This window comes from Palaemon carinicauda, chromosome 37 (assembly GCF_036898095.1).
Source record: "Palaemon carinicauda isolate YSFRI2023 chromosome 37, ASM3689809v2, whole genome shotgun sequence".
NCBI lineage: Eukaryota > Metazoa > Arthropoda > Malacostraca > Decapoda > Palaemonidae > Palaemon > Palaemon carinicauda.
This window is the reverse complement of record NC_090761.1, coordinates 30,200,157-30,219,410: the sequence shown is the minus strand read 5'-3', so window position 1 is coordinate 30,219,410 and position 19,254 is coordinate 30,200,157. Positions and strand designations below refer to the sequence as shown.

Below are 19,254 nucleotides of genomic sequence, written 5' to 3'. Positions count from 1 at the left end.
AAGATACTTTCTGAATAAGCTAATTTTTGTGCAAAGGAAGATTTACAGGATTTACTTCAGATTTTATGGAGACATTTTTCAACCAGTGTTTAATAAACTGGAAATCTGAAATTTGGTCTTTAGGTTTGTCAGGAAGAAAGATAAATTCACTTTGGAATTTATAATAAATTGCTGCAACTAAGGCAAATCATCCTAACATATATTACAGTTTCCTTAACCTGTTAAGCGTCCCCCCTGGATCACGTTGCCGCTACCGTACCGTCACGCTTTTTTTGCCCTGAGTGGTCATTTCACTAATGATAATTTTTCAATATTAATCTTACCCGGTGATCATGTAGCAGCAGCTCTGCTGCCCGACAGAAAAAACCTACGGGCGGGATACGCCAGCGATCGCTATACAGGTGGGGGTGTACAACAACAGCGCCATCTGTCGAGTAGGTACTCAAGTACTTCTTGTCAACAAAGAACCAATTTTCTCTCTGTCGTGCCACCGGCAAGACCTACTTGATACGCTGTTGTTTCTGGAGTTGATTTTCACGCTATTTGGTGAAGTATTCTCTCTAGTTATTAGCTTTCGCTGTACAGAAGTTATCATCAATACTTTATCACTTTCATTGATTAGATTTTGGATTATTTGTTGACGACTTGGATAGATTTTGGATTTCCCCCTTTGACTAATTCAAGATGTCTGACCCTACTCAAGTCCCCAAGTACAGGCAGTGTAGCGCTAGGGACTGTTCTAGGCGTCTTCCGAAGGCCTCTATAGATCCTCACACCGTTTGTTCCAATTGTAGGGGTAAAACCTGTCAATTGGAAGATCGATGTGAGGAATGCGCGGGGCTTTCGGAATTAGATTTTAAAGAATTCCTTAAGAATGCACGTAGGCTAGAGAAGGATAGGATCAGGAGGAGTTCGTCTCGCTCTATTGATTTTTCCTCTCCCCATGCCCCACAACCTATTCCTTCCCCTGTAGTGGTTACACCCGACCCTTCTACTAGCTCTCATCAACCCTCGATGGCGGATATGATGCGTGCCATTCAGGCTCTTGGTGACAGAGTTGAGTCATTAGCGAATGACCGCAATCAACTCTTGGCTGACGTCAAAGAGTTAAAGGAGAAAAGTGCAGTGGGAAGTGTAGTGAGTGCAAGTGCAGTGAAAAGTGTCAGTGTTACGCATGAGGGTGCGTCTGTTCGTGCCTGTTGTCCTCCCAGTCCGGGACCTCTTGCAAGCTCCCAAGCCCTGGGGAGAAGCAATGTCGTACGACCAAAGGGTTCGACAGGCCTTGATCAGCGGACAGACGTTCCCTCCGTGGTTGAGGACGTATCTTGTAGAGATCGTCCCACCCACAAACAGACGAGTGAGCCCATTCATTCCTCGTCTGCGGAAGAGGTTTCTCGACAGAAACGCTGGACCAAGGTCTCACGACCTCTCAAGCGCAAGGTCCCTTCCGAGCGAGTCCAACGGCCCAGGTGTAGCCACTGGGTCAGTTCGGACTCGCCGCAGTCTTCCGAAGACTGCACACCTCCCAAGAGAGGTAGAGTGGTTCCGTAGCAGGCAATCACTCCGTCTGTTGCCGCACCAACCGCTGTAGACCCTAAGTGGTCTTTGCTGCAGTCTATGCAGACTCAGCTAGCTTCCTTCATGCAGGAGTATCGTGCTGAGAAGGTTGACGCTGCACCCGTTAACCTACAACCTGCCTCGGTTGTGCGCTCAGCTGACACTGCGGCTGCCTGCTCCCACACTCCGGCTGTGAGAGCTCCACCACCGATGCGCAGTTGACCCTGCCAGACGCATGTTGACGTTAGCCGACGTGCGGCACCCTCTGTTGACATGCGTGAGCTACCGCATCAGCAGTGGGAAGGTGCAGTCAAGCTGCCGTGTTTTGACGCGATGCGTCAGTCTCCGCAACCCACGACAGTCCCCACCACGCACCACCACTCCGCTTTTGTTGTTGCCAGCTCTCAGACTGACCAGCAGCGGCATGATGTTGGATCCAGTGCAGCTACGCATGCACCCGTGCTGCCGGATTCAGCCGTTCAGCTTTCTTCTCCTCCTTTGCCGCTTCCTCCTCAGCATTCGGATGAAGGAATCTCTGATGACGACGAAGCTGCGCATTTGGACGATCAACACTCCGACATAGATGAACCCAAGACTACGCCTCCCTCCTTAGACTTTAGGAAAGTCCTTGCCCTGTTTAAGGAGTTGTATCCGGACCAGTTTGTGTCTGCAGCTCCACGCTCACCTCCCTCTGAGTTCGCTTTAGGCATGCAGTCAGCAGCTCCTGCCTTTACGAAGCTCGTACTCGCTCGCTCGTCCAAGAGAGCTTTAAGGGTACTGGGAGAGTGGCTGCAGGCCAAGAAGCAACTTGGGAAGACAACCTTCTTGTTTCCCCCGGCCAAGCTTGCTTCCAGATCTAGCGTATGGTATGCCACAGGAGAGGTTCTCGGCTTGGGAGTTCCTGCCTCTGCCCAGGGCGACTTCTCAAGTCTGGTAGACTCTCCCCGCAGACTGGCTATGAGACGGTCCAAGATTTGCTGGACTTCTTCGGACATGGACCATCTTTTGAAGGGAGTTTTCCGTGCGTTTGAGATCTTTAACTTCCTGGACTGGTGTTTGGGAGCGTTGAGCAGAAAGACCTCCCCTTCGGATAAGGACTCGGCCATGCTCATCATGTCCTGCATGGACAAAGCCATTCGGGATGGGTCTGGCGAGCTTGCGGCTTCTTTCGTGTCTGGAGTTCTTAAGAAGCGAGATCACCTTTGCTCCTTCTTGTCGGCGGGAGTCACACCATGTCAGAAGTCAGAGCTGATGTTTGTTCCGCTATCCAAGTGTCTCTTTCCTGAAGAGCTGATCAAGGGGATTGCCGCCTCGTTGATCCAGAAAGACACCCATGACCTGGTGGCGTCATCCGCACGTAAAGTCACAGCTTTACCTTCCGTGCCTAGACCTAGGATGGACACACCAGCGTCTAGGTTCATTCCGCCCTTTTGTGGCAGAACCTCCAGCAGAGGAGGTACCCGTGCCGATAGTCAACGTGGCAACAAGAAGAAGGGTTCCAAGTCCTCAAGAGGCAGAGTCTGACTGCCATCTTCTCCAGACAGCAGTGGGAGCCAGGCTCAAGAACTACTGGCAGGCCTGGGAGAACAGGGGTGCAGACGCACAGTCTGTGAAGTTACTCAGAGAGGGGTACAGGATTCCATTCTTGCGCAAGCCCCCTCTAGCAACAACTCCCATCGACCTCTCTCCCAGGTACAGAGAGGAGGACAAGAGGCTAGCTTTACAGCAAGAGGTGTCTCTCTTGCTACAAAAGGGAGCGGTAGTCATAGTCCGGGACCATCAATCCCCGGGCTTCTACAACCGTCTCTTCTTAGTAGCGAAGAAGACAGGAGGGTGGAGACCGGTGCTAGATGTCAGTGCTCTAAATGTCTTTGTCACCAAGCAGACGCTCACCATGGAGACGACGAAGTCGGTGCTAGCATCGGTCAGGAAGGAAGACTGGATGGTCTCGTTAGACCTAAAGGACGCGTACTTTCACGTCCCCATCCACCCAGATTCCCAACCTTTCCTAAGGTTTGTCTTTGGGAAGGTGGTTTACCAGTTCCAAGCCCTGTGCTTTGGCCTAAGCACGGCACCTCTAGTGTTTACCAAACTGATGAGGAATATTGCCAAATTCCTGCATTTAGCAGACATCAGAGCCTCCCTCTATTTGGACGACTGGCTTTTAAGAGCTGCATCAAGTCGTCGCTGTCTGGAGAATCTCAAGTGGACTCTGGATCTGACCAAGGAATTGGGTCTCCTGGTCAATATAGAAAAGTCCCAACTCGTCCCATCCCAAACTATAGTCTATCTAGGTATGGAGATTCAGAGTCAAGCTTTTCGGGCTTTTCCGTCGGCCCCCAGAATCAGTCAAGCCCAAGAATGCATCCAGAGCATGCTGAAGAGGAACCGATGTTCAGTCAGACAGTGGATGAGTCTGATAGGGACGCTTTCATCGCTGGACCAGTTCATCGCGTTAGGGAGACTCCACCTCCGACCCCTTCATTATCACCTAGCTGCTCACTGGAGAAAGGACATGACGCTAGAAGCGGTCTCAGTTCCTATCTCCGAGAAGATGAAGTCTGCACTGACTTGGTGGAAGAACAACATTCTTCTCAGGGAAGGTCTACCACTGGCTGTTCAGACCCCCGACCACCTTCTCTTCTCGGACGCATCGGACACGGGCTGGGGTGCGACACTGGACGGTCGGGAATGCTCGGGCACGTGGAATCCGGATCAAAGAGCACTACACATCAACTGCAAGGAGCTACTGGCAGTTCATCTGGCCTTGAGAAGCTTCAAGTCCCTCCTTCTAGGCAAGGTGGTGGAGGTGAACTCCGACAACACTACAGCCTTGGCGTACATCTCCAAGCAAGGAGGGACTCATTCGATGACGTTGTTCGAGATCGCAAGGGACCTCCTCACCTGGTCAAGAGATTGAAACATATCGCTTGTTACGAGGTTCATTCAAGGCGACATGAATGTCATGGCAGACCGCCTCAGCCGGAAGGGTCAGATCATCCCTACAGAATGGACCCTTCACAAGAATGTTTGCAACAGACTATGGACCCTGTGGGGTCAGCCCACCATAGATCTGTTCGCTACCTCGATGACCAAGAGGCTCCCAAATTATTGCTCTCCGATTCCGGACCCAGCAGTTCACATAGATGCCTTTCTTCTGGATTGGTCCCATCTAGACCTTTATGCGTTCCCCCCGTTCAAGATTGTCAACAAGGTACTGCAGAAGTTCGCCTCTCACGAAGGGACAAGGTTGACGTTGGTTGCTCCCCTCTGGCCCGCGAGAGAATGGTTCACCGAGGTACTGCAATGGCTAGTAGACGTTCCCAGGACTCTTCCTCTAAGAGTGGACCTTCTGCGTCAGCCGCATGTAAAGAAGGTACACCCAAGCCTCCACGCTCTTCGTCTGACTGCCTTCAGACTATCGAAAGACTCTCAAGAGCTAGAGGCTTTTCGAAGGAGGCAGCCAGAGCGATTGCCAGAGCAAGGAGGACATCCACTCTCAAGGTCTACCAGTCAAAATGGGAAGTCTTCCGAAGCTGGTGCAAGGCGAATTCAGTATCCTCAACCAGTACCTCTGTAACACAGATAGCTGACTTCCTTTTACACCTAAGGAAGGTAAGATCCCTTTCAGCTCCTACGATCAAAGGTTACAGAAGCATGTTGGCAGCAGTCTTCCGCCACAGAGGCTTAGATCTTTCCAACAACAAAGATCTACAGGACCTCCTTAAGTCTTTTGAGACCTCAAAGGAGCGTCGGTTAGCCACACCAGGTTGGAACTTAGACGTGGTTTTAAGGTTTCTGATGTCAGCAAGGTTCGAACCGCTTCAATCAGCCTCTTTTAAAGATCTCACTTTGAAGACTCTTTTCCTCGTTTGCTTAGCAACAGCTAAAAGAGTCAGTGAGATACACGCCTTCAGCAGGAACATAGGATTTACATCTGAAACGGCTACATGTTCCTTACAGCTTGGTTTTTTAGCTAAAAACGAACTCCCTTCTCGTCCTTGGCCCAAATCGTTCGAGATTCCAAGTCTGTCCAGTTTGGTTGGAAACGAACAAGAGAGAGTGCTATGCCCAGTAAGAGCTCTTAAGTACTATTTAAGACGTACGAAGCCATTACGAGGACAATCAGAAGCTTTATGGTGTTCTATTAAGAAACCTGCTTTACCGATGTCGAAGAACGCAGTTTCTTATTACATCAGACTTTTGATTAGAGAAGCCCATTCTCATCTGAATGAGGAGGACCATGCTTTGCTGAAGGTAAGGACACATGAAGTTAGAGCTGTCGCTACTTCAGTGGCCTTCAAACAAAACAGATCTCTGCAGAGTGTAATGGATGCAACCTATTGGAGAAGCAAGTCAGTGTTCGCATCATTTTACCTTAAAGATGTCCAGTCTCTTTACGAGAACTGCTACACCATGGGACCATTCGTAGCAGCGAGTGCAGTAGTAGGTGAGGGCTCAACCACTATATTCCCATAATCCCATAACCTTTTTTAATCTTTCTCTTGAAATGCTTTTTATTGTTGTTTTTGGGTTGTACGGAAGGCTAAGAAGCCTTTCGCATCCTAGTTGATTTGGCGGGTGGTCAAATTCTTTCTTGAGAAGCGCCTAGATTAGAGGTTGTGATGAGGTCCTTTAGTATGGGTTGCAGCCCTTCATACTTCAGCACCTAGGAGTCGTTCAGCATCCTAAGAGGATCGCGAGGCTCAGTAAGGAAGACGTACTTTAAAAGGCAGAGTAATGGTTCAAGTCGACTTCCTTACCAGGTACTTATTAATTTTATGTTTGTTATTTTGAATAACTGCTAAAATGAAATACGGGATACTTAGCTTCTAATGTTAACATGTATGCTGGTCTCCACCCACCCCCCTGGGTGTGAATCAACTACATGATCACCGGGTAAGATTAATATTGAAAAATGTTATTTTCATTAGTAAAATAAATTTTTGAATATACTTACCCGGTGATCATGAATTAAAGGACCCACCCTTCCTCCCCATAGAGACCCAGTGGACCGAGGAGAAAATTGGTTCTTTGTTGACAAGAAGTACTTGAGTACCTACTCGACAGATGGCGCTGTTGTTGTACACCCCCACCTGTATAGCGATCGCTGGCGTATCCCGCCCGTAGGTTTTTTCTGTCGGGCAGCAGAGCTGCAGCTACATGATCACCGGGTAAGTATATTCAAAAATTTATTTTACTAATGAAAATAACATTTTTCAAAGTTAATATAATTTTTTTATGCTTATAATTCATATATATAGTTAAAAGTAGGAATCTTAATTAAATGTTGGAATAAAAAAAACAATTAATACTTCTATTATTTCATTTCAAAAGGCTTCAAAATACTGAATGAGCAATATACATATATGTATTATTATTCTTTTGTGTGCCATTCCCTAAAGCAAGGGCCTACACACAATCCTACTTCACAGTCCTTGCACCAATATGAGCTCTCCTTTCTTATGTTGTTCTTCCGGCACTGTGCACAAGTCCTTAGAGGCCTCTTCTTTTTGTCTGTAGGTGGACAATAATCAGGAAAGTGCCTGCCAATCATCCGCGAAGGTTTCGCTGCAAGTCGCGGGGGCCTGCGCAAGGGAACAGGTCTTTCTTCAGCATATTTGATGATCAGCCTTTCACTAATCCTCTAAATAAACTCACGTCTTACAACCCTCCCCCCAAGAGCTCAATAAGTAATATAGCAATTTAGAACAGACATGTCTAACAAATGTCGAAATACTTTCTTGTAATATTTCTTCAGTCTATTTCTTGCAGTCGAAAAATGAACCAAAAGGTTATCAGACAAATCAACCCCGCCCATGTTTGCATTATAATCTGCAACTGCCTTTGGCTTATAAATTTCTTTCCCTCTCCTAGATTTTACTTTTATCATAGAGTCATCATGCATTGTACTCAGAACACATACATCCTTTTTATCTTTCCATTTTAGTACCATAGATTTCTTTCGGAATTCTGCTACTTTTTCACTTTTTTTCAGTTTAGTTCCTTTTATTTTTGCTGGCATGTCCTTTCTAGTGATCCTTACAGTACCGACAGTATCAGTATCCTCATCAACAAGTGAATCTGCCAATGTTGAACTTGTATAAAAATTATCTGTATATAAACAATAGCCCTTGTTCAAAAGAGGATCCATAAGAGAGGAAACAATCCTATTAGACGCAGGAATATCCATATATGTTTCCATGTATTGCGTGTCTTTACCTGTATAAATGAAAAATTTCTATATATAACCAGTAGAACTTTCACAAAGTTCATAGAACTTTATTCCAAACCTTTTACATTTAGCTGGTATAACTGAACCCATGATAAATTTCCCTTCCATCCTAACAAAGACTCATCCACAGATACCTTCCTACTTGGAATGTAATTGTTCATAAATTTCTTCAAAATAAGATCACTGAATGGTTTTATTTTTGCTAACTTTCTACCTGGTCCATCTGTTATAGTGGTATTGTCAACCAAATGTAAGAATTTATGCAACAAATCAAATCTACGACCACTCATTATTTTTCGAAAGAAAGGAGAAGAAACACTCTCTCGAGTTGAGAAATACATAGAATTATCACACTTAGAATCAATGCCCTGTAAAATAAGTACACCTATAAAGACTTCATTTCACTTGCGCAAGTGTCAAACCATTTATGTACTCGTTAATGTTCTACATTCTCATCTATAAATTGATTAGCAAATCTGTTTGTTTCTTTCACTAAATAATCAATAATTTCATCATCAAAGTATTTCTCAAAATATTCTAATGGGTTCTCTTTATCTTAAACGGTAAATTTTACGCCAGGATCAGCAACAAAAGCAAATGGATCTCTCTCTCTCTCCCTCTCGTTGTCCAGTCAGTCGGCAATGAGAAGTCATCTTCACTCTCGGCATCGGAAGAAAAGTTTGTTTCTTCAATATCCTCATCACTGGAGGATTCAGAACTAGTGCTCTCATCGTCAAAAGGGTTATCATTATCAGATTCCTCATCAAGAATAGGATTTATTTCATCTAAAGAAACAACCTTCCTCTTTAGGCCGCTCATTGTAAAAGGAACTGCAAATTACCTTCTCTGCATGAGCGCTCGAAGCGCACTGAGGGGAAACCAGTTTTCTAAGTTATCAAGCTACCTTCGGAAAAATAGTTGCCAGACATCATATGAGTTGCTATTTACAGCTTACATATGCTGAGAGTGTTGCCTATTAGTGATCCTTTACTTTACTATACGAGTAAACGTATTATCACGAGACTGACGACTTGAGATAAACAGTTAAAGTCATGAACGGAGTATACCGTTGAAGGCGGTACCAAGTAGATAGTGGTGAACGGTTTATCTCGTGGGTGACGGTTAACAGGTTAATTTTCATTGATTTAAAGTTTTTCATCACTTGTAAGAAAATAGTTTTTCGTTAAAATTTGAATTTTAAGTAAATGGAAATAAAGACCATTTTTTTCAGTACTTGAAAGTTGATTTTATTTCTGTAAAATATTTCTTCTCATTAAAAATTGCCTGTTGAATAAGATTTCTAGCTAGGCTAATTAGATTGAACTGATTTGCATTTTCTGGTTATGGAAATGAAAATTTTTGTAATATTCAGTACAGTTCCAGACTACAGTAATTCTAAAACTAGCTATTAATTTTTACTGAATATTTGTTTGCGTGTTGATTTTATTATAATTACTGGGAAGAATGTAAAGAGTAGAGGTCCCCTTTTTTGTTTTTGTTTCATTTGTTGATGTTGGCTACTCCCCAAAATTGGGGGAAGTGCCTTGGTATATTTATGTATGTATGTACTTTGTTTTTTCTCATTTAGATACTTGAATGAAATTTTTTTGCTTGAAAATTAGAAATTTTAAGAAATGTTACACATTTTAATGCAATATTGATTTTCTAGGAAGTCTTTGGAAAAAATGTATGTCAATATAATTTATGCAAAACCATTTTGTTATAATTACTTGAACACTTCAAAGAAAACATCTGTTTAAAAATTCATACAGGAAATGATACTTTAAAGTAGTGTTATATAGGTATCTGGAATTTTGTACAGTATATGCAGTAAATCACATATGATATTTAATAGAATTTTGATGAAATTCAATATATATTTTTATTGATTTTTATTTTATATTTTCAGTTTGAAATGGAAATAATTAAAGTTCATGAAGCACACGAAGCGCTAGTCAAGCTGTCAGAGCGAAGAGAGCAGCTGGAAAGGCTTGCTCGTCACAAACTCCATGCGGAAGTTAAACGTTTAACCGATCTAAATGCGGACTTAAAGGATCAGGTTGATGTTCTCTCGACACAGATCGCAAGTCGCAGCTTACCTACAGATAGTGCTGATGCCTTGCGAAAGGAGCTTAACAAACGAGATGTTTTTATTGCTCAACTTGTTTCACAAAGTATGTTTTTAATATATTGCTTTAATTGTGCCTTGTTTGATAAGTGCATGACCATCTTTAGTGGCTAATGAAAAATCTATAGCGCTGTCTGCTTCATTAGAAATGCTTTCTCCTATTTTATCCTAAGTAATGACTTATTTGGTAAATAGACTACACTGGTGACTGCAAACAATATTTATAAAGATTTAGGCCTAGTAACCTTATTCCAAAAGACTTATTTCCAAACAGAAGGCTTATAATTTTTGGCACAACCACCTGCAGGGAAAAAAGGCCTCCAAGTCTTGGTTGAGTTTTACATCCTTGCTCATATTAACTAGTCTTGTGGTTTTTACACAGCCTACATGGTACCTATCTACCAGTTATGAATGAATATCATTCGTGAGTTTTTTTCTTTGAGTTGTATTACAAACTTCTTCCTTAATTACATTTTCCCTGTAAACTTGAAAGTGTACAGCCTTTTTGTTTCCATCCCATAAAAAGTGAAAAAAAGACCTAATGTGAATCTGTAATTCAGATGTGCTCAGAGTTAGGAAGAGAGGATATTCTAAAATTAAAAGGCTGTATAGCAGGTATGAAAGAGGATTTGGAAGTGAGAGACCTAGCTATCCACGAAGTGCAAAAGAATTGTACAGATAGCATACCGAGTGTAAGAAGATTTTGATGTGTTGCAATTAATTATATAGATGTTTTAATAAAGGGGATTTGTACACATACTTATAATATATCATCATCATCACCTATGCCTATTAACGCATATACATAATTGTACTATATATATATAACTATATATCACTATCATCTCCTACACTTATTGCCCAAATTCCCTCGGTTAGATTTTGCCAGTCGTCTATCCTGAGCTTTTAAATCAATACTTCTCCATTCATCATCTACTTCATGCTTCATAGTCCTCAGCTATGTAGGCCTTGGTCTTCTAATTCTTTTAGTTCCTTGTGGCACCCACTTAAATATTTGGTGAACTAATCTCGCTTGGGGAGTGCAAAGTTCATGCACAAGCCATCTCCAGCTACATCTTACCAGGATCTCAACTACGTATGGCACTCTAGTAATCTTTTATAGTTTCTTTTCTAATCCTGTCCTGCCATTTAACTCCCAATATTCTTCAGAGGGTTTTGATCTCAAATCTACAAAATCTCTTGGACATTGTTTCATTGTCATACCATGCCTCATGTCCGTGCAGTAACACCGATCTCACTAAACTGATATACTGTATAGTCAGATTTTTATATGTAATTTCTGACGATTTGAATTCTAAGTTTTACTTAACCTAGCCATTGTCGGATTTACTTTTTTCAATCTTTCACTTCAATTCTAAAGACCCTCTACAGTAATGCCTCAAGATACAAAATTGATTTATTCTGGAATGGCTTTCGTTTCATGAAAATTTTGTATCATTGTGCATGTTTTACATGTGAATTGCCTAATTTGCTCCAAACTCACAAAAACACCACATTGAATTTTATGATACACCACAGTAAAGCTATAACCACAATGAAATGCTATACAGCCAATTACATTTGAATTATTCAATATACCTAACTGTTAATATCTGTTAATTAAGTATGGTAGTTATTATAACATAATGCAATAATGAATAGAAAATAATACAATACTGTACATACAGTACAATACTTTACATATACGAAATATACAATGCCCTATGTACTGTACTATTATTATAGTTACCCTTGATATAGAGAAGTACATTTTCTATTATATCTGAACAACCCATTTTATTCAACTCGTATTTTAATGGGTAACTATTTTTTTGCCTAGCTGGCAAATCGCTTTTCGTATTATGAAATTTTTTTCGTAATATGAGGCGAAAAATCTTCATATCTCATTTTGCATCCTGAAAATTCATATCAAGAGGTGTCAGTGTATTAGAGCTCATAGTTTCTAGATATTTAATTGATTCCACCTCATTAATCCTTTCTCCATCCAATGATATTTTAGCTTTCATTGCAAATTCCATTCTCATCATCTCTTTCTTTTATTTATCCTATTTATCCTGAGCCCAACCTCATGTGATATTTCATGTATTCTGGTAAGCAAGCTTTGCAAGTCCTGTGGTGTTTTGGTAATAAGGACCAACAATCAGCATACACTACATCCATTAATTTCCTGTTACCATTCCAGTCCAATCCTCCACCCCTCTCAACTGTTCAACTGTTTTATGCATTACAAAGTCCATGAGGAGAATAAACAACATAGGTGACAACACATTCCACTCAAGTACTCTACTGTTCACTGAAAATTCATTTGATAGGACTCCATTAACATTAACTTTACACTTATGCTCATGAACATACTTAATCAAATTTACATATTTAAGAGGAACTCCATAATAACGCAGAACTCTCCACGAAATTGGCCGGTGCACACTATCAAAGGCTTTTTCATAGTCCACAAATGTCATCAAAAGTGGATTTCTATATTGTCCACATTGCTGTACAACATGTTTTAAAATGAAAATTTGGTCAGTACAACTTATACCTTTTCTGAATCATGATTGTGAATCTCTCAGCTTTTCATCAACTTTTCTCACTAGTCTCTTTAGAATAAGCATACTATATATTTTCATGACAACTGATTTAGGTGCAAGGCCTCTGTAATTACTGTATTGCGATCAGTCAGATCTCCATTTTTTGGCATTTTCAACAACACTCCTAGCTTCCATTCATAAGGTTTTTCCTATTTATGCCACATTCTACAAAATAATCTTGTAAGTAGTCTGGGAGTCACTTAATTTTTGGCCAATATCATATCGGCAGTTATTTCATCGTATCCAGGGGCTTTCATCTCTTGAGTTTTTTAATGATAGCTTAGACTTCATACACACTTAATTAATTCATGGGCACACCAAAGTCTTCCTTGGCTTCAGGTATATCAATGAAATTATTCCCTCCGTATATCATAATCATGACCTCACTAAAGTGTTCCATCCAACGTTGCCTTTTATTATTATTATTATTATTATTATTATTATTATTATTATTATTATTATTATTTGCTAAGCTACAACCCTAGTTGGAAAAGCAGGATGCTATAAGCCCAGGGGCTCCAACAGGAAAAATAGCTCAGTGAGGAAACTAAACAAAAAAAAAATACAATATTTTAAGAAGAGCAACAAAATTAAAATAAATATCTTCATCTTTGTTCTTATAACAGATCCATTACTCTTATTGATGGGTATATGCTTCCTCTTCTTTGTCCCAGTAGAGATTTCATTAATAATTCTATGAGCAATTCTCACACCATAGCCACTCCGTGAATTCATAGCTTTGTCAGCCTTATCTGCTTTCCTTTCTAAATATTTTCTCCAGTCATTCCTGGCTTTTCTTTTGACCTCACTATCAATACTCAAATACTTAGCATGTTATACCTTGTAATTTTCATGACATCCTCAAAAACATTCAACAATCAGGTTCTGTCTTTGTCTCATATTTATGGTATCCCGGGAATCATTTGATATCTATAGCTTTCTCCTTGTAACTACTTGTCCCAAAATTCCACTATCAACTGACTGATATATGTTCATAATTTCAAACCATTCATTGTTAATTGTCTGCTTTTCGTTTCTTAAAGTCTCTAAGACTGCAAGTCGATTCTTACATTCAATTGCAAAGGTTTCTCTGTGCTCATCTTCTACAAGATTAGTTGCATCAAACCTAGTTATTTTATCTACTTTTCTGTTAGGTGCTTTGTTTTGATTTCAGTGTGCCAATGAGGAGCTAGTGATCACTATTCAATATCTGTACCTCTATAGCTTCTTACATATTTGAGTCATCCTTCTCTCTTTATTGATAGCTGTGTGATCTTTTTGATAATTATATAATTGTATATATAAAATTTAATACATACATACATACACTTAAATTTTCAATATTAAACTTACCCGATAATCATGTAGCTGTCAACTCCGTTGCCCGACAGAATTCTACGGAAGGGATACGCCAGCGATCGCTATACAAGAGGGGGGTGTACTCACAAGCGCCACCTGTGGCCAGGTACTGCAGTACTTCTTGTTGACACCACCTCAATTTTTCCTCTGTCGTGCTTCCGGCAAGACGTTCATGGATACGCTTATAATTTTGGAGTCTTGTTCACGGTTTTTGGTGAAGTATTGCTCTAAGATTTCAGCTTTCGCTATTCAGGAAGTTTTATTATTAGCTTAGCTAGCTTTTGGAATTAATTTAATTAATTATGGTGACGAAGAGAGTATGAACTCTCTTTCACCTTTAAATGGCCGACCCTTCCCTTAGACGGAAGTGTTGGTGTCTAAGAGAGTATAGACTCTCTTTCTTAATTTTGCTTAACAAAAGTTATAGATTTATTTTATATCTCTCCGCCTTTTATAGGCCTCTTCGATTAACTTCCTTTTATTATAAACTTATTAAAATTAATTTTTATATTTGTTTATATTCGACCTTTCCTAATAGTAGGCGGTCTTTTCTTGGTACCGAAGTTAATTAACATTGAGCCCGTCATTTCGGTTTTCCTGTTAACATATTATGCTATTTTAATGTTTTTGAAAGAATTTCTTTGATAGTCTCGTACTGTTTTCAAAGTTGAACTAACGTTTTGTTTTGTCTCTGCAGTTGTTGACGTTCAGAACGTTCAACTTGCGCTCTATCGTTACGATAGAGAGAGAATTTTCACGGTGTCACGTTGCAGTAAGAGTAACCGTTTCTAGCGTTTTGTTCATTCTTTCTTAGCTTAATGGTTTTAATTCTAATAAAGGAACTTTTTATTTGGGAAATATTTCAGTTTTTTTTTCCTTTAACAATAATATGTTTTAACGATATATATGATTGGGCTCTTCTCTCAGGTTCTAAGTCAAGAGAGAGAGAGAGATAGAGACGGAGGGAGAGAGAGCTGGATAAACGTTTCGTTCAAGCGAGTAACGTTGTTATCGTTTTTGCTCTTCTCCCTAGTCTCTTTAGGGGAAGAAGGTAAACGTTTCTAGAGTTTTATTCTTGTTCTCAAGCTTTATGCGGTGAGAGATTTTAAACGTAGTTTATTTGATCTAGTGTTTAGTCTCTTTCCAGCCACTGAATTATTTATCTTTCATTAGATTTTTCTGTTACATTGTAATTCTGTTTTCGCAATTGCTAACTTTTAAGGAAGGATAGAATTGCGTGTTTCAGGTACAAACCACTTAAAGTTTCGAGTTCAGTGAAATAAGTGCAAACAGAAAATCAAAAGTGATAAGTGATTAGCGCAAAGTGTGTCAGTGTTGTGCGTGAGGGTACTTCTGTGCGTGCCAGTCGTCCTCCCAGTCCGGGACCTCTTGCAAGCTCCCAAGCCCAGGGGAGAAGCAATGTCGAAGGGCAAAAGGGTTCGGCAGGCCTTGATCGGCGCACAGAAGTATCCTCGGTGGTTGCGGGCGTGTCTTACAGAGACCGTCACTCCCACCCGCAGACGATTGAGCCCTTATTTTCCTCGTCTGCAGAAGAAATTTCGGGGAGAAAACGCTGGACTCAGGTCTCAAGACCTCTTAAACGTAAAGTCCAGACCTCTAGAGTTCAACAACCCGGATGCAGTCATTGGGTTAGCTCTGACTCTCCGCAGTCATCAGGTGACTGCACACCTCCTAAGAGAGGTAAGGCGATGCCTCAACAGACCTCATCTTCTGTTAAGGCTTTGCCTCAACAGACCTTATCGTCTGTTGATCCCAAGATGACTTTGCTGCAGTCCATGCAGTCGCAGCTTGCGGTCTTAATGCGTGAGTTTCAGGCTGAGAAGGTTACACCTCCTCCTGCGAGAGCTCCGCCTCACCGCAGTCCAGTCTGCCAGGCGTATGAAGTTGAGGTTCCTCAAGCTACCTTACCGCGTTCGGAGTTGCCAGTTACCAGCGTTGTGCAGCAACCTCAACCTTCCTTAAGGCAACCTCAACAATGGGAGCAGGAGTCTTATGCCTTGAGGCAAGATTTTCTTGCAGTTAGACCATCTTTGAGGCTACAACCTTTTGAGGTACGACAACCTCTACCATCCTTGAGGCAGCCACCTCAGCTCTCGCAGCTGCTACCTCAACTTTCCTCAAGGCGAGAGCCTCAACTCTTGAGGCTAGCTCCTCAAGAACCTCAACTCGTGAGTCAAGAGCCTCTCTCTGCGCAGCCACCTCAACCCTTGAGGCAAGCGCAACTCTTGAGGCAGGAACCTCATGCTATGAGTCAGCCACCTCAACGCATGCATCTGCCACTTTCTCCTCAACTTGAGCCTCTTCCCATTCAACTTTGAAATAACAAATGACAATAATAACACCTCATTACTTTCATAACTTGCATTTGTAATCATATACATGTATGCCTACACAAACATTATGATAATGGAGGTTATTTGTATTACTTAAATAAAAAAATATATATGTATTCCTTGCAATATATTTTTAACAAATCGCAAATATGGCAAAATATTTTCAAAACAAAAATGAATCATGAGTTATGAATGTAATGTAAATATTATGTTGATATTAAAACCCCATGCAAGCATGCATGAAGTAATGCAGTGTTGCCAACAGGGCGAGTTTCCCTGTCCTGAGGTGAAGTAGATTATAGATCGTATATTTAGTGCAGCTTAATTCTACGATTATCATGCCGGCTATCAAATTCATCAACAAAACAGTCTAAATCAATTCCCTCGGCACGTGCACTTTCAATGGACAGTAATGCGATATTACTCAATCTAGCACTGGTCATGGAATTTCTGAGAAATGTTACACTCCATGCAACATGCTCTGCTTCTCTTACAGCATGCTCTACATACAGCATGCTCTGCATACAGCATGCTCTGCATACCTCACCGCATGCTTCTCAGTCACACATCTTTGGTTGTTGCCAACTCACTAGACTGTCAAGCAGTTTCATAACGTTGCCTTCTAGTCTGCTGCTTTTGCACCAGTGAAACCCTCACTGAGAGAACTTAGCTTTTCTCGGATATGGTCCCTGTAGATGAGAAAGTGCTTTTCTCCCTCCTTCTGATATTCCCTTGAGGACTCTGTCATTTGGAGAGGAGCCTTTAGCTGCGTAGCCTCCTATGGACTTTTATTTAAGCATAACATGCTTCCAGGGAAGGTAATGGTTCCACTTCAGTCGCTAACCCCGTCTGTTACCACACCTGCTCCCATAGACCTTGAGCTGTGTTGCGAGACATGCAGTCCAAGCTTAGTCCTTGTTAGAGGATTTTTTGTTTACGGAGTCAGTGTGTCACTGGGAAGACGTTCAACAACCAGCAGAAGTGACTTGTTGTGACGCAGTGCGGCAACCTCAGCAACCCGATAAGGAGTTGTCTGTACGACCCAGACAGTCTAGACAGCTTCGGGTTGTCACTGTACTTCCTCGCTTCCCCATGGTTGACAGTTCACAGACTGTGCAGCAGTACCATGATCTTGTGTCCGGCTCCGTCAGACGACTGGCTTTTAAGAGCTCCCACAAGTCGTCGCTGTCTGGAGATTCTCAGATGGACTATGGATCTGACCAAGGAACTGGGCCTCCTGGTCAATTTTGAGGAGTCTCAGCTCGTCCCATCCCAGACCATTGTCTACCTGGGTATGGATCTTCAGAGTCGAGCTTTTCGGGCTTTTCCGTCGGCCCCAAGGATCTTCCAAGCCCTAGAATGCATCCAGAGCATGCTGAGAAGGAACCGATGCTCAGTCAGGTAGTGGATGAGTCTAACAGGGACACTTTCATCGCTGGCCCTGTTCATCGTGTTAGGGAGACTCCACCTCCCCCCCCTTCAGTATCATCTAGCTGCTCACTGGATAAAGGACATGACGCTAGAGACGGTCTCAGTTCCTGTTTCCGAAGAGAGGAGGTCTTCTCTCGCGTGGTGTAAGAACAGCTTTCTTCTCAAGGAAGTCTACATTTGGCTGTTCAGAAACCCGACCGCCGTCTCCTCTCGGACGCATCAGACACGGGCTGGGGTGCGACTTTGGACGGACAGGAATGCTCGGGAACATGGAATCAGGAGCAAAGGACACTTCACATCAATTGCAAGGAGTTGTTGGCGGTTCTTCTGGCCTTGATAAACTTCAAGTCCCTCCAGCTTAACAAGGTGGTGGAGGTGGACTCTGACAACACCACAGCCCTGGCTTACATCTTCAAGCAGGGAGGGACTCTTTCGTGGAAGTTGTTCTAGATCGCAAGGGACCTCCTCATCTGGTCAAAAGATCGAAAGCTCACGCTGGTAACGAGGTTCATTCAGGGCGGTATGAATGTCATGGCAGATCGCCTCAGCCGGAAGGGTCAGGTCATCCCCACAGAGTGGACCCTTCACAAGAGTGTTTGCAGCAGACTTTGGGCCCTGTGGGGTCAGCCAACCATAGATCTGTTCGCTACCTCGATAACCTAGAGACTCCTGTTGTATTGTTCTCCGATTCCAGACCCAGCAGCAGTTCACGTGGATGCTTTTCTGCTGGATTGGTCCCATCTCGACCTGTATGCATTCCCGCCGTTCAAGATTGTCAACAGGGTACTTCAGAAGTTCTCCTCTCGCAAAGGGACACGGCTGACGTGGGTTGGCTCCGCTCTGGCCCGCGAGAGAATGGTTCATAGAGGTACTGCAATGGCTGGTCGACATTCCCAGGACTCTTCCTCTAGGAGTGAACCTTCTACGTCAACCTCACGTAAAGAAGGTACACCCAAACCTCCACGCTCTTCGTCTGACTGCCTTCAGACTTTCGAAAGACTCTCAAGAGCTAGGGGCTTTTCGAAGGAGGCAGCCAGAGCGATTGCCAGAGCAAGGAGAACATCCACTCTCAGAATCTATCAGTCTCAAGGGGAAGTCTTCCGTAGCTGGTACAAGACCAATGCAGTTTCCTCAACCAGTACCACTGTAACCCAGATTGCTGACTTCCTGATAAATCTAAGGAAAGTAAGATCCCTTTCAGCTCCTACGATCAAGGGTTACAGAAGTATGTTGGCAGCGGTTTTCCGCCACAGAGGCTTGGATCTTTCCACCAACAAAGATCTACAGGACCTCCCTAGGTCTTTTGAGACCTCAAAGGAACGTCGGTTGTCCACTCCAGGCTGGCATCTAGACGTGGTCCTAAGGTTCCTAATGTCATCAAGATTTGAACCTCTCCAATCAGCCTCTTTTTAGGACCTCACATTAAAAACTCTTTTCCTCGTGTGCTTGACAACAGCTAAAAGAGTAAGTGAGATCCACGCCTTCAGCAGGATCATTGTTTTCACATCTGAAACGGCTACATGTTCCTTGCAGCTCGGTTTTTGCTAAACGAGCTTCCTTCACGTCCTTGGCCTAAGTTGT

The 19,254-nt window shown here is 42.4% G+C and overlaps 1 protein-coding gene across 1 annotated transcript in view; it reads left to right on the top strand.

Moving 5' to 3' along the window:
• Positions 1 to 19,254, top strand: part of LOC137629546 (serine-rich adhesin for platelets-like) — a 204,555-nt gene that overhangs the window by 55,605 nt on the left and 129,696 nt on the right. Inside the window, 1 exon segment of the mRNA XM_068360967.1 lies at positions 9,702 to 9,966. Within this exon segment, the coding sequence (XP_068217068.1) occupies positions 9,702 to 9,966 (265 nt within the window).